Raw genomic sequence first — 15,442 nt, forward strand, 5'->3', positions numbered from 1 at the left:
CCTCTGTCCTGTGCTAGAGAGGGCGTGGCTTCGGTGCGCCTGCCCACGAAGCTGTGCGCGGGCCCGGGGCTGCCCCTTCACATGGATGCCTTGAGAAAGACACGCCAAGCATGCGGACCCTAGAAAATGCCAGAAATGCAAACATCAGGCATAGATCCCCTCAAAATACGGAAATGTGTTAGAACACGGCCAACTGGCCACCTTTGTTAGAAACTGGCTCCTATGGGGCTTTGAGGGATGGTCCACATGTGTCCGTTCTGCTCTCTCATCCCGGTGTGTCCCAGACCTAAACTTGCCACCAGACGCCGCCTGTAGTGGAGTTCAGTGGGGCAGGGCTCGCTCGTGTTACAGTTACACAATTTTGTGTCCCCCCAGGTGATGCTCTACAAACTGTATTTTAAGGTTGAGAAAGTTTCAAGGTTGGGGATCTCAGAACGGTGCTAAAATCAAGCACCGTTTCTTCCTGTGAAGAAAGAGAATGTCTATATATTGCACCTGAGATTGTCAGAAGGTGGAAGCTGAAATAAATTATCTTCAAAGAAAAAAAAGCCTGTTTAATTGTTGACTTCACATACCCATGAGGGCTTTTTATGGAATTCGCCCTCTTCTCAATACTACCAGTGGCTTTTTCTGGGGTCAAATAGATGTTTTCGCCATTTAGGGTGAGCATTTAGGTCTTGTCCCAGTGTATGTGTCTCATGGAAAATGCTAAGAAAAGGAGCATCCCTCTGAATGACAAGGAGCCCGGGCTTTGGCACTGGGGGGCATGTCTCAGTGGCTGGGTGGCCCCCCGGGCTGGACGTCAGGCCGGGACCCCCAGGTTGCCTCAGGCCCCTGCCAGCTGGAATCCTGATCCTGCCTCTCCTCTGAGCCCAAGCTGCTCGCCTCCTGCTCTTGGGGGCTTGGGGGGGCTGTGAATGGAGACTGATCACAGCTCCTACCCAATACAGACAGGATGCCTGTATGGGTCCTTTCAACTTGGTTTGAAAGGTACATTTTATGAAATATTTGGGCTTTCTCTCTTCCTGACTGTAAGAAGTCAGCAGCCCCGCTCTAACACTCTGGCCTAAACAGGTGTGGGTGGAGACGCTAAGGAGCTGCAAAGGGCCTGGGTAAAGAGCTCTCAGGAGCCGTCTGGTGCCAGAGCCTGAAGCAGCAGGCTCCGCTTGAGGGGGCCCGGGGGCGGGTTGGTTGCCCCCCCCCCCCAGTGTCTGACAGGGGCTGAGGTATGCACCCTGTGCTCAGTGGAGTGGGGGCCAACCTCCATGTCCCCAGCTCTCCCACCCAGTCTTGAGAACCCCGCTCCCTCTTACCCAAACATGGAGGGACGACCAGATGCCCTCAGCTCAGACATCACATCTCATGTTTCCACAGGTGCGAGGAGGGGCCCAGCCGCAGCGGCCCAGGGCCAGACTCAGAGGCAACTCCAGGGAGCGGGGAAGGGCCCCGAGACAGGCGGCAGAACCTTGCAGAGCAGGGCTGGGCCGTAGGCTCGGGCCCCGTTCCATCTTCCCCATAACCTTCTGCCGAATCATTGATCCTCTGTTTCTTCACTGTAACAGGGGAAGGAAATCACCGCCCATCCTAGAAGGTTCCTGTGAGAATCGAGTGCAGCGTATGCAAACATATTTTGCAAATGGCAGAGCTGTGCCTATCACTGTCCGACCCATTCCCTCGTTCTCCTGATGAGGAATAAACCCAGGGAGGTGAACCCATAGGAAGACAAAGGAAAGAAAAAGAACCAAAGTTTTTTGTTTAAATTTTATAGGAACAAGTTTAAAATGTATTATTCAAAATTCACAAATTAAATATAAAAGAAACGTAAACAACTAAGCTTCCAAATGGTGTTACTTTGCAAGTTGCAACCTTTTACTTCTGCCTTTATCAGAGGTTAGCACTGCATTTACACTTCTGGAACAACCTGAGTGATGGTTTTTCTCCTCAGATCCGCGCTGCGCACTCCTGTCTGCAGCCTGCCACCAGGCTCTCCCTGCCACCGTGCTGGAAATGCTCCTCTAAAGAGGCATCTCTCCTCTTCCCATATGTGGGACAAGGGTCTTATTCTTGAAGCCATTTTTTAATGTCACAAGAACTTCTCTTTTCTCCCATACTAAAATATCTGCACTGATTGCCTGGGGTGGGGGGCGGTGGCAATGGGGCGAGTGTGCTCAGTGATGAGGAGGACAAAGCAAGGGATGCAAAGGCAGGACGACCATCCAATCCAGTGTGGCTCGGAGAGACCCCAAAAGTCATGCTGCTTCCATCCCTGCCCAGCCCACCTCCTACCTCCTGGGGCCCCAAAAAGGAGAAGTTAGACACTTTGTTGCCACTTCCCAAGTGACTCCCAGTGGTGAGGATGGCTCATAGGCAACTGTCCAATCCTGCACTTAAGACAGTTGTTCTCTGGGTGTGATGGGGGAGGCCCCTTGCACAGTCAGCTTACATTTAATGAGCACCTACTATGTACCAGGGACCATCAGGCTCCAGGACCACCAGATGAATAAGCAAAGTTATTTTCCCAACTCTCAGTGGGATTGGGGCAAAGCTGAGGTTTTAAAGAAGTACAGTTATATGTGTATGTATATGTTTACAGTTTGAAGTATGAGATAAAATATATAGTCAAAATGTGACTATGTAATATATAATCTATGAATGTTACTTTATAAGTTATCTATTATATAGAAAATATAGAATGCTTTAGTTATTTTTGGAGTGTCTTTGGGGTGGAATCAAGGAGTGCCTCCCTGTGGAGGTGTCACGGACCTGGATTGCGGGTAATAAAAATCAGAGTGGTGAGGATGTTAATCCTGCAATGATCCTATGAGGAAAGTTTGTGTGCCCGACTTTGCTGATGAGAGAATCACGTACCCACCCCCTCCTTTACCTGCACCACCCTCCACTTCCCCGGACTTCTGTGGCGTCCCCAGGCCTGAGAGCATCCCTGCACACCCTGTTCAAGTGTTACAGGAGGAATCATACCCTCGCCCCCAAAACTAACATGTTAAAGTCCCAACCCCAGGGCCTCAGAATGTGGCCTTATTTGGAAATAGACTCTTATTTGTAATTAGTTAGGATGAGGTCATACTGGATAGGACAGATCTCTACTCACGTGGGGCTGGTGTCCTTACAGAAAGAGGGAAATTGGACACCAACACACACACAGAGTTTAAGCACCCGAGTCCCCTGTCATGGGTGGAATACGAGAGTCAGCACAAGTCAGGTTGGGATGCACCCCACGTTTATTGAACATCTGCCATGCACCAGGCACCATGCTAGGCACATTGAACGACCTGGGAGGTAAGTGATGTTGTCCCTGTTGTACAGAAGAGGAAGCTGAAGCTCAGAGGACACCTGACTTGCTGAGGGTACACAGCAGGTTGGCCCCTAGTTTTCTGACTGGGGAGCTCTGGTCCTGTGGCTGGCGCGCCTGCCCCGTCCCCCAAGGCTCGCCTCCAGGTCCTCCTCGGCCGCCTCGTCCTCACTCTCCTCCTCTTCTTTCCTCTGGCTCCTGATGGTGCTCTGAGCAGGCTGAGTAATGATCGTCGTCACAGTTATCACAGTGACCACGTTAATGATAATAACGACAGCCACAAGTGCTGAGCATTTTCTAAGTGCTTTGTGCAGATTTGCCCACCGAATACCACAAACCCACTAACGGGTACTGTTATGAGCTCCATTGTGCAGGTGAAGAATGTAAGGCATGGAGAGGGTAAGAAACTTTCCCAGGTCTCTCAGCTTGGGGGCGGTGGGTTTGGAATCAGTCATCCTGGCTGGGGCCATACTTCCTCCACCCCCTTTGGAAAGAACTACTCAAAAGCCAAGGGACACCCCCTACCTGCTCCACACACTGTGGGACAAGCTTCCCTTTCCTCCCCCACCCGCTGGGAGACTGAATCTACCCTACTGGCATAAGGCTGCTTCCATTTTTTTATGCTACTCAGTCTAGTACTAAGAGGTTTCCCTGCAGAAATATAAATGTGCCTGATTCACAGGCCTCGCTCGGTTCGTGAGGTCACACGTAGTACATGCGCCATGTGACTTCCCTGAATGCTGACTTTTGAAACCCACAGAGGTCGAGGGCAGGGGCGGGGGAAGGGAAGGAAGGTGGCGCAGAAGGGGACCATCCAGAGGCCTCGTTACTCAAGTGCACACTACAGCATCCTGCCTCTAGGGGGAGCTCAGGACACGCCCTGGCCGGACCACTGGGTTCCATGGTTTATTGATTCATCTTCCAGGCAAGTCCAGGTCAGACTCGCCGACAGCGCCTCCTCCCCAGCGTCTCATTTCAAACCCGTGTTCTCGGACGGCCTTCCCGAGTCATTCCACTTTGTCACAGGTCTAAAAGCCCCATCCCCAGTGCTCACCTGGCCGGGGAGAGACCACGGAACGGCCACGGAGGGGGTGGTATCCACGAGGAGCCGAGCGTCGTAATGCCCATAAACTCCGCGCATCTTGGCTCGAAAATCCTGCCGTGGAGAGACTCAGGTGGGTTAGAGCCAGTAGGGAAACAAAGACAGAGGCTGGGAATGGAAAGGTGGATGACGCAGTGAACACTGCCTGAGCCCCCACCTGCATCGACCTATCTGGGAACCTCCTGTTCATTATCCTACATGATCTGCAACAGCCCGGCAAGTGGGCCTTATCATCCTGTTTTACAGATGGGGAAACTGAGGCCCATAGAAGCTAGGTAATACGTCCAGAGTCACACAGGAAATTAGAGATCACTCTCATCCCGAAAGAAGTATCACAGAGATGGGTGAATGCACCAAAGCCCATTGGAGCTACAAATTCCTTGGCAAGCCTCCCCCATTAGGAGCTGGAATATAATTCTGCTCCCACTGAATGTGGCCTTAGTGACTCACTTCTAAGAATAGAATGCAGCAGAAGTGACACTAAGTTACTTCTAAGGTTAGGTCATAAAAGGTGATACAGCTTCCTTCTGGCCCTGAGCAGGGATGGATGCTTGCTCCTAGACCAGCCGCCATGTTGTGAGGCCCGTGCCGCCTGGAGAGCTCATGGGCAGGTAGGTATTCAGGCTCCAGGACCCAGATAGGGTGGGCTTTGTGTGTGTGTCCCCTGCAGTTGTCCAGGACCCTCAGCTCAGAAGGAACCCACTGTCACAGTCTTGAAATTTTTCATCGTTGTCAGCCAGAAGGTCCACATTTTCATTTTGCACTGATCTCTGCAAACCACGAGCATGCCCTGTACCCAGATGACAGCCATCAACTGCCAGACATGATGGAAAGGAAGCCTTAGAAAGGGACCCAGCCCCAGCTACTGACCGAAAACTGAAGAAAGACCTAAGTAAGGACCACCCAGCCAAGCTCACCAACCCCAGAGCCACGAAAGGTAATCCCCACAAGTGACTGCTGTTTCACACCACCAGGTGTGGCACCGTGTGCCGCAGGGTTTCACACCGCTGGGCGTGGCCTGGTGTGTCATAGGTCACTCAGACAGCAGATGCTCGGTTTTCATCAGTTCAGATGGAGTAACAAGCACCTCCTGAACATCCAAACAATAGCAAGCATCAGCCTGGAGAGGCTTTTAGTCATTGTTGATTCATTCCCTTGTTTTTTAAACACCCAAGGATGACAGACACAGAGAGAGTGTTTGGAAATTCCCCACCTTTAGGTTTGGCACCAAGAGGCAGATGTTTTAAACCAGTGGTCTGGGGGCTGGGGGAGATGAGAGGTTCAGGTGAGCTTTGCTCGCCCCCCACCACCCCGCTGGCAATGGGGGGAGGAGACAGGAGGCGGAGCACAGGCGAACTTTGCTCCAGGCAGGTTCCTAACAGGCCAAGGAGTCCCAGGCCCGGGGATTGGGGGTCCCTGTTTTAATCAATTCATCAGAATGAGTCTTTAAAATTATAAAAATTACAAAATGTTGCCAAGGAAAACCGCTTCCATGAAGAGAGAATGCAAGTCGAATTCGGCCCCAGGCCAGCGAGCAGAGCCTGGGTGTTTGCGACCTACCTCCAGGTCCCTGTCCAGGTCGCAGTTCTGCAGGGTCGGGAAGGCGCTGGAGTACACCTCCACCGCTTTGGTGTGGAATGCCAGCTCAATGGTCACAAAGTCCAGAAAAATTTTCTATGGGGCGAGAAGCGTGAGTCACGTAAGCAACACTGTCAGGAGGCGGCGAGGTGGGGCACCTTGCATGTGGACAAACAGGGGGTGAGGGGGGTTAGTCATCCTTACGAGGACAGGTTCTAGGTCAATGTTATTTTTAATTTGTTGGTTTGAACAGATGATGCATTCCTATCTAAAGCTGCCCTGCACAGGGATTATTCTAGAAACACAAAGGACTCTCTGAGGGGCGTCCTTTCCTCAGCTCCATCACCCGGTGCACAGCCACTCAGCCTTTGCTTCTTTCATTTTGAGGACAAGTGTCGGCAGGCTGATGGCTTCAAACCTTCATTCAGCCTCTGCCACCAGTGGGCTGTGAGTGGGCCTTCTGGGAGAGGGCAGGGTGTGGCTGGTAGACATTGCTCAGCCAAGAGGCCCCACAACCTGACGAGTTAGCTCATCACAATAGAATCAAATGTTGGCTTCTCTTGATCAGATGGTTCAGCTTGGCTCAGTAAGCTCTTACTGCCCCTTCGGCCCCAGCAGGGGTTCCTACTGTGTGCAGAGCCTGGTACAAGCTCCTACTATGTGCCAGGCCTGAGAGGAGATTCCTACTGTGTGTCAGGCCCCAGCAGAGGCTCCTTTGTGTTTGGAGCTCAGCAAAAGCTCCTACTATGTTCAGGGCCCTAGCAGGACACATGCTTGGTGCCAGGGGAGGGGCCTGTGGTTTGGAAACACACCGCTTTGGATAACATGGAAAGCACCTGGGGGAGGCGGGGCGGGGGGTGGCAGGCTGGAGGAGCCTGCAAGGCAGCCTAGGAGAAAACAGGAGAGGGTCCCAAGGCTGATGGAAGTACCTGTCTCCTCCCCTCCTGCCCCGGCAGGCAGTGCTGGTGAGAGCAGCTGTGAATCGAGAGGTGGGGGTCAAGGCCCCATCCTGCCATTTCCTGGCATGGGGCCTGGGGAATGACATCCTCTCCAGCCTCAGTTTATTCATCTGCACCACAAGGACAGGGCGGTCCCTGTTCACAGAGCTCTGAGAATTAGCTCTCAGCCTGTGCTCCCCTCATGGACACCAGCCCCACCCGGGAGCTGGTCAGAAATATGAACTCTCCAGCCCGCCAGGCCCATGGAACGGGAGTCCAGGACAGGCCGAGCGAAGGAGCCCTCCAGGCGACTGCCGACGCCCTCAGGTACGTGAACCTCTGCCTGCAAGCGTCACTTACACTCTTTCACGGGGGCTGGAGAACTCTTCTGGAAATATCGTTTCATCAGAAGTGCGCCCTACAAGCAATATGGCAGCAACCTCTATTTCAAGTTCTGGGTTTTTATTGCTTAAAATTTGGAGGGCTTTTTAGGGGGTGACTTCGTTAAGTGTCCTTACACACTTGACCCCCAAAGTTTAAAGAACTGCAGCTTCTATTGGCCCCTGACCGTGGAGGGAGGCTGAGAACCCCGTGCTCTTGCTGGCAGCCCACAGAGTCCTACTTCCAGCCTCGAACACCAAGTGCTCCACAACAGTCACCTGGTGGTCTTAAGGTCCGCGTGCAACAGAGACGCTTGAGTGCTCATTACCACTGTCTGCCCACTTGTGCATCTGTTCATGTATTCATTTCCCAAATATTTACTGAGCATCACTAAGTGCCAGGCCCTGGACCTGGTGCCCAGGACCGAGCAGGTGACAAGACAGACAGGGGGTCTGCCCTGTGGGCACGTGGGGGGAGGCAGGCATGGAACAGGGCGTGCTCCACCCCACTCTCCGCTCCCCAATGAATGGCATGCGGCATGCTGGGGGCCTGTGGCAGGGCGGGGTGTCATCTCTCTGAGGACGGGGACTTGCTTTGCTGGCTACGGTGTCTCCAGCCTCAGGCAAAGCACCTGGCACAGAAGAGGTGTGTATTGAACATTTGTTAGATTAACGAGTAAATTAAAGATATAAATAATCTGTCCCGCTGGGCTAAGTGCCGCCAGAGGGAGCAGAGCAGAGTGTACTAAGAATGGGGCTAGACCAGTCTGGGGGGCCAGGCACCATTCTCTGAGACATGAGAGCCTTCCTGGCAGAGGACACAGCCTGTGCAAAGGACTCAGAGTTCCAAGGGGCTTGGTGCACTTGAGCTTGGAGGAGCAGAGGGTCTACGATGAGGCTGGGCCTTCCAGAGCCCTGGGGAGGCTTTGGCCTCTATCCTTGGAGCAAGGGGAGATGCAGGAGGGTGTTACCCCAGGAGAGAGAGGTTGGGGCTGCCTTTGGTGAGCCCCTTGAGGCTGCCATTTGGAAAATGGACTAGACGGGGGATGTCACGTGGGTGCAGGGGTCTGTGTGACCAGCTTGTCCTTGAAGGCCCAGAGGCCCTCTTGTAAGAGCCGGGCTCTGGGTCCAGGGTCCTGGGTTGCACCGGGGCGGCATCTGGGTGGAACAAGGGAGGTGCCTGTCCATTTCGAGCTTCATGGAGAAAAGGCAGAAGTCAGGGCAAGTCCTGTGGGTCCTTGTGTGGAAAGAAACGCTGCCAAGTTCTCCTTTTGGGGAGCCGGGCCTGGGTGTGTCGGGGGCAGGGCTGCCGAATGTCGGCTTCCGGGCAGGCCAGCTGGGAGGGACAGCTGCCCTGAGCAGCCGGCCTCCTGCCCGCTCGGCCAGGATTAGGCTGGGATTAACTGTGCTGGGAGCTGAGTGGGCACGAGCGCACGCACACACATGCGTGAACACTCTTACACAGGTGCACACACATGGGCACAAACAAGGCAACCCTCAGCACTTCCAACACCCGGCAACCACCCCTACCTGCAGGTCCTTCAGCTTCTGCTTCTGGAAGGCGTCCACCGTCTCCACCAGCTGGCGGGTGGTGCGGCTGGTGTCCACCGAGGCCTTCTGCACACTGGTCTCCGCCTGCCCCAGGGACAGAAAGTGTCGGGGTAGTTCTGTTCTGGATCATTCTCCAGCTCCTTGTCCTGCTGGTAGGCCAGAGCCCCTGCCCCTTGGGGGTCTCTTGCCAATTTGGTCATCAAAGAAATGGCCGGGTAGGACCATGGCTAAAGGGGCAGGCACTGCTTGGACCTAGTTGCTTGCTACCTGTGTGACCTGAGGCAAGTCACCTAACCTCTCTGAGCCTCTATGTTCTTGCCTGTAAACAGGGGACAATGATGAGACCTACTTTGCAGACTGGTAAGAATTAAGCAATGGGCACCCGCTGAGCTATTATTGTAACAGGCGCTCCACTTTAGACAATAATTATGTCCTGCCTGTGAAACTTTCTTAAGTTCATTAACTAACTCCTTGGTTCCTGTGATGGGCATCTATATGACCCCACTTTACACAGGCACAAAAGAACCTGGATTTTAGAGTTAGGCGTCCTCAACTGAGTTCCGGGTTTGCCCCTTTAGCTTCCTTGCGATCTTGGGCAGGTCTCCATTCTTAGCCTGGGTTTCTCATCTAGAAGTGCCTACCTGGTGTGGGTGTTCAATAGGTAACCTGACAAGGGGAGCGATTGCTAACCAGCTGATTAGTATCAATGGCCAGACAGAGCCCAGCTCCCCGACCCCCGCCCCTGATTTTCCTGCCCTGACCTTGGCACATAGCTGCCCAGGGAAAAGCTCACCTCGCTATTTTGTGAGGTCTTTCATTACCTGTGTGCAAGTCTACCTTCCCCAGACCGACATGTGACCCTCACCTGGGACTGAGAGAGGTCCTGTTAAGGAGCCAGGTTAACCAGAAGCTTCCACCAGAGGACGCCTGTGACCAACGGTCACCCTGGCCCAGTGGCCCCAGGCCCGACTCCAGGGAAGGATACGATCGTTTGCCTATCCCAAGGCGACTTCTGCCTCAGTTTCTCCAGCTTTTCCAGTTGTTTGATCTCGTTGTTCCGGGTGCGTGTGAATTTCTTGATCTCGGCCTAAATGAAGGAGGAGGGCTCTCTCCTGGGGCGCCGGCGCGGGTAGCCCCAGACCCCGCCCACCCCACAGTGCAGTGCTCTCACTCACCCGCGTCTGTTTTATCTGAGCCCCATAGAGCTTTAGGGGGGTGACCACCTTGACCTCCAGCCTCTCGACCTGGGGGAGCACAGACACGCAGAGAATCAGAGTGGACGAGGCAGGGAGATGCCTGGAGACGCCTCGGCCTCCAGCCTGCATTTCTAGAGTGTTGTCCGCAGGCACAGAGCTGCAATGGGGGGTTTGTGGGGGCACAGGGGAACACGGGCGCCTTCCCTCACCCTTAGGGTTGGGAGCACCGGCCTGGGCCCAGGGCTCTGCCTCTCAAGCGCTTGGGCAATACATTCCATGTCACTGAGCCTTGTTTTCTTGCCTGTGAAATGGGTATGATGACTGTATTCACCCAGAGGTGGATACAGGACTGGGACCTGCTGCTATCTGAGTTCTCCAAGCTGCCTTAGGGCCTCACTCGGGAGGCTACAGAAGCCTGCTTGGAACGCAGAATAGCCTGGGATTCAGAGCTGACTGATCTGTCATGTAGCCCCCAAGGACACAGCAGGGTCAGCGAGGGGGACACCTCACACCCCTGCTTCAGTGCCCACATGCCAAGCCTAATTATATCAGGTGCTTTAGTAAACAGTATCAGTAATAGTAATGACAATCGCAATTAAAGTTAATGTTAAGCGCTTACCCCGTGCCCAGCGTTGTTTGGAATCAAAAAGTGTCACCCTGGAGCAGGCCTAGGGGTGCCCCCAAGGGTCCCTGAAAACCCCAATTGCCGGGCGCCACCCCAGAGATTCCGACTGAGCAGGTCCAGGGTGTGGCTCAGGAATCTGCATTTCTAACAAGTGTCCAGGTGAGGCTGATGCCTTGAGGATGGGCTCCGTGAAAACCTGGCTCTTTAGATGGGCCAGGGGCGGGGGAGGGGGGGCTGAATATCCCATGAGTCCCTTCCTTCTCCCTCACGGAGGCCTGTGGCCCTGGTAAGGGAACACACATCTAAAAAGAAAAAAAATGTCCCTGGTGCTAAAAGGGAAAGGGACTTTTCCTTCCCTTTTCCTGAAAACATTTCTTTTAGAGAACTTGTTGTGAATTTATTTTCCATCTTTTTGAGATGTATCAAAGCCTTTTTAAAAGCTAAAGACGCCTCCTGAGGGTTTGAGCTCCAGGAATGGCAATTGTGTCTTTGGATGTAAACATCCGGGAAGTCTCCGGGGCTTTGCCCTGCTACCCAGCTCCAAGCTGTAACCCCCTGCTTGTCATGGAAATGTGGGTTCTACTGTTCCTTTGGAGAAAGACCATTAGCTAACCCAGGTGGCCGCCCAATCACCAGGTGGAATTAGGAGATGCTGTGTGACAGAAGGTGCCGAGCAAGGCCCTTACTGAAGGCCGTTATCCCTGTCTGGAGAATGTGCATGTGAGGGGTTCTCAGTGCCTGGCTGCACAGCGGTGAGGTTTCTGTCTTTCCATCTCTAGTCAGATCTCCTGTGACGTGCATGAGCCCGGTTTAATGTTCATTTAGTAGAACAGCTGTTTCGTTCTCTTCTACAATCACGGAGGGGAGTTTTCTGGGCTGGCAGAGATTTTTCTTCTTAATTATTTTCATAACACGCTGCCATCTCCTGGGCCCAGCCCCCCAGGACGTCTGTCCCTTCTTCAGGCCCTCTGGGCCCCTGGAATGTGCCCCATGCCTGGGACTCAGGGAGCCCCCAGCAACAGTGGCAGGACTGGCTTCCTGGGTCTTCTTGCCTCGTCCACTGCTTGTCCCACTCCAAAAAGCCCCGTGCTCTCAGCCCTGCAGATGAAGGCGTGACCCCCCAGGCACCCCCAAGGAAAAGCCTGTTTGCTGTGGCCCCGATGAGCTGCCCCCGCCTCCTGAACCCGGCTGTGGCAACGGGCGGTCCTCTGCCGCCCCGCTCACCTGGGCCTGCCGGTAATCCTGCACTTTGGCCAGGTCCTCAGCAAAGTTCCTCAGGGTGGCCCGCATCTCGGGGTTCTCGGTGTTGGCGAAGTCGATGAGCCGCAGGACGACCTGGTCAGCCTTGTCCCGCAGCCGGGCTGTCTTCCGGGCGTAGGCAGCCAGCAGTGAGCAGAACTGGCCGAAGTACTTCTCGGCGTCGATCACCGTGTTCTCCATTATCCGCACCTGGCTGTCCCTGAGGAGGCCGGGGCCTGAGGGGGTGTGTGGGCAGTGACACAGGGCTCACCGCCCCCATCACCTTCCTCCTGGGTGGCAAGCCCATGGCAGGCATCAGGTCCCTGCGACAACGCTCAAGGCAGGGACGGCGACCCACTGGGTCACAGAGCTGGCCAGTGGCCGGCAGGAAGGCCTGCGCGGGTGTGTTTCCAAACCCGCCTCCCCCTTCCCGCGACCCTTCAGAGGGGCTCCCGCCTCCCTGGCAGAGCTAGTCTTCATTCCCTAGCCTTTCCCTCTGAAGTTCCCCCTTTCCTCTCTTTTCCTCCAGCTATCGAAATCCCCCTCCTTCTCTGAACCCTGAAGCACTTTCTGGGAGACCGGTTTTAGGTTTACAGAACAATAAAGTGGAAAGTACAGGGAGTTCCCCTGTGCCCTCTCCCGGAGCACACGCACTTTCCTGTTAGTAACATCTTGCATTACTGGGGAACATTTGTTACAAAAGATGAGCCAATAGTGAGGCATTATTAACTAAAACCCACGGTTTACGTTTGGGTCCGCGGTCTACAGGGTGGCGTCCATTCTGTGGGTTTTGACAAATGCACACTGCCCCTACCCACCCTCACAGTGTCAGAGACAGCAGTTCCACTGCCCTGAAAGGCCTGTGCTCCCTCCCTCCCCCCTCCCCAGCCCTGAAGCTTCAGCTTGTCCTTCTTGCAGGTCACTGATCACCCCCTATGGCACTTGGTTTCTCTCACCCTCCAGTCCTGGGGCGGGAACGTCGGACGTTGCTGGGCAAGGGTTCAGTGAGAGTGTGCCGAAGAGCAAGGACCTGCTGAATTCAGCCTCTTCCGGCCCTGGGCACTCACCTCCCCCCAGGGACCCCTGCCCCCAGGGCATCGCCACCTCTCTCCAGTTGACCAGCGTCCTCTGTGCAACCCTCCAATCACATCCCGAAAGCTGGAAACTCTGAGGAGGACCCTTTGTCCTTCTTCTAACTCATGCACCACTTCACGGTTTGCAAAACACCGCGCATGCATTACCCCAGAAGTAAGGCACTGTTTCGCTGCTTTACAATGAGTAAGCCGAGGCCCAGGGAGGGGAAGCGCCTTGCTCAAGCTCGCACAGCTACCAGGCCCATCGGCTGCTCAGGGACTCCGGGACCCCCTCCATCAGGACCACTTGAGGCACAAGCTAAGCGTGCGGTTCCCCGGGCCCCCAGCCCAGACTTGCAAACCAGAATCCCCAGAGGCCCAGGGGGCTGCATTTTTTAAAAAGCGCATCAGGTGATTCAGAGACACCCCCGAGGTTGCGACCATCGGAGGAACCAGGTGCGGACACAGCAGGGTAAGCGGCCTGCGAGCTGTGAGAGCAGTGACAGAAGCAGGCTGGAGAGAGTGGGGCTGGGGCAGCCCCACAGCGGGGTGAGGCCTGGTGGGGCTTTGAGGTGAGAGGCGGAGTTTTCTGGGGAAGTGAGCAAGGGACGTCGGGCATGGACCCTGTGAATCTGGCTGCCCCAGAGCCATGGGCAGTAACGCTGGAGAGGCAGACGGAGACCATATCCTGGAAGCCTCTGTGGTCCTGACCCCTGCCTTCCCTCAACCTTGAGGTGGGCGGGGAGTGGGAGAACCCCCCACCTCCCCAACTCCATCCCCATCAAGCAATCCCAGCTGCCCGTCTGTCTCGGTGCATTGGGCCCTGAGAACCCAGCCTAGCCCTCCCTCCCTCCCAGCCAGGGCCAGCACCAGCGCCAGTACAGGGCCGCTTACCTGAAGAGAACGATGTTCATTGTGACCAGAGGCACCAGCTGTCCTGGTCTTGGGGAATAAGGACAAAGCCCCAGGGGTCCTGCAGGCCCCTGAGAAGCAGGACAGGGCTGGGCGCAGCTGCGTGGTCCTGGCTCAAGAGACGCTGCCACCTGGTTGCTGGGCAACCTGGCCACTCCTGCTCTGCTGGGAGGAGACTCTGCTGGTTGCCTGGCAACCCTCCCCAGGCCAGCTCCTCCCAGTGGGTGAGGAGGGCCTGCCCAGCCCCACAGAGCACCCCCCCAACCCTGCCCCTTGAAGGTGGAGGTTCTTGTGGAACAGGGCAGTGCTGTGCGTCCCCAGGGGGTGGCAGGGATGGGATTTCGGGCAGCTTTCCTGGGACTCATCCCTGGGCCCAGCTGCGTTTGTGGGCCCTGTGTGCTGACCCGTCTTCCTTTGAGGAGGCCACCAGTCCTTTCCCAGGGGCCTGGGGAAGGGCAGGTACAGTCCTGGGAGACCTGGTCACTTGGGACGGGTGTGTGGAAAAGCAGAGAGTAAATCTGGGCATCTTGGGCCTTGTAGTTGAACAGAGGGGACAGGGCATCCGCCCAAAGGAACATCTCAAACATTCTCATCATCATTTTATTGGTTTTCCCCCTTATTATAAAAACAACCTGTTCATTGTTAGAAAAGGAAGAAAACAGAGATAACACAAAAGAAGAAAATAAAACAGCACAAATAAAATTGTTCTAATTAAGTACAATGCATTTTACTAATTGTACATATCCTTGTAGCTACACTTTTCACCTCAAGGAAAGAAATAAGAAACTAATAACCACTACAATGATAAGAGACTGGGTGGGAAGATGGGGGAGGTGCCAGAAAAGCAACAATAGCAGCGCCCTGGTGACTGTCGCCCTGTGGGACACGCTCTCCGATTCTGCTCACTTTGCCTGTGTCTGCAGGTTTTCATAATGAAGAGCCTTAAAAAAAAAAAAACCATATATAAAAGCAACGGTTTTAGAGTCAGCTAAATACAGGTTCAAATCCCAGACGCCAGTCCTGCTGTGTGACCTTGAGCAAGTGACCTGGCCTCTCTGAGTGTCAGTCTTCTGTTCTGTAAATGGGGCCATGGCCATGTCTCCTTGTCTCATTGTTTGGAGAAATGACCTGGCGTGAGGGTGAAGGACAGGCCAGGGGCCAGACAGCGCTGCGGCCCCCCAGTGCCTGGTCCTGGTGCCCTGCCTCCCTGTGCTGGATGCCAGCCCCTCCCCGCGCTTCTCTGCACCGGGTGCTCCGGCAGGCGCTGAGTAACATATGGACAGAACTCAGCCCCTTCCTGCTGTCCTTGCTTTGTCTCATGGGAAGCTGGTGCCCCTTCCCCCAGCTTCCCATAAGACTTCCCACACTCCCACTCGGCTTCCCACGCTGGCTCTGACCGGTCCCCTGAGGCTCTGCCTGTCCTTGCAGGGCTCTTCCTGTGTGACGGGGGAGGGGCTCCTGTGCCCCTACTCTGAGCCGCACAGCAGCTGTCCCTGTACCCGGTCAAGCCCCTCTTGCATTCTCGGCTCCACCTCTCT

At 54.8% G+C, this 15,442-nt stretch overlaps 1 protein-coding gene across 1 annotated transcript; it reads right to left on the reverse strand.

Moving 5' to 3' along the window:
* Positions 1 to 3,384: 3,384 nt before the first annotated feature.
* Positions 3,385 to 14,002, reverse strand: CIBAR2 (CBY1 interacting BAR domain containing 2). The gene is made up of 9 exons (XM_054588816.1): positions 13,887 to 14,002; positions 11,905 to 12,139; positions 10,035 to 10,103; positions 9,845 to 9,946; positions 9,725 to 9,730; positions 8,839 to 8,943; positions 5,973 to 6,086; positions 4,365 to 4,466; positions 3,385 to 3,528 (listed from the first exon to the last, which is right to left on the reverse strand). The coding sequence occupies exons 1-9, from the start codon at positions 13,904 to 13,906 to the stop codon at positions 3,385 to 3,387; spliced, it is 897 nt and encodes a 298-aa protein (XP_054444791.1). The 5' UTR covers positions 13,907 to 14,002.
* Positions 14,003 to 15,442: the final 1,440 nt, after the last annotated feature.

Source organism: Pteronotus mesoamericanus, unplaced genomic scaffold, assembly GCF_021234165.1.
Source record: "Pteronotus mesoamericanus isolate MK-2021 breed Mesoamerican mustached bat unplaced genomic scaffold, CSHL_Meso_final scaffold_165, whole genome shotgun sequence".
NCBI classification, from domain to species: Eukaryota; Metazoa; Chordata; class Mammalia; order Chiroptera; family Mormoopidae; genus Pteronotus; species Pteronotus mesoamericanus.

Bases quoted from the DNA above. Each gene is read 5' to 3' on its own strand.
- CIBAR2 (XM_054588816.1), bottom strand. From the start codon at position 13,906: ATGAACATCGTTCTCTTCAG. The intron at 10,104-11,904 runs GTGAGCGGGGCG...GTGCTCCCCCAG, and splicing joins AGGATTACCGGCAGGCCCAG to GTCGAGAGGCTGGAGGTCAA. The intron at 9,947-10,034 runs GTGAGTGAGAGC...TCCTTCATTTAG, and splicing joins CTCAGATAAAACAGACGCGG to GCCGAGATCAAGAAATTCAC.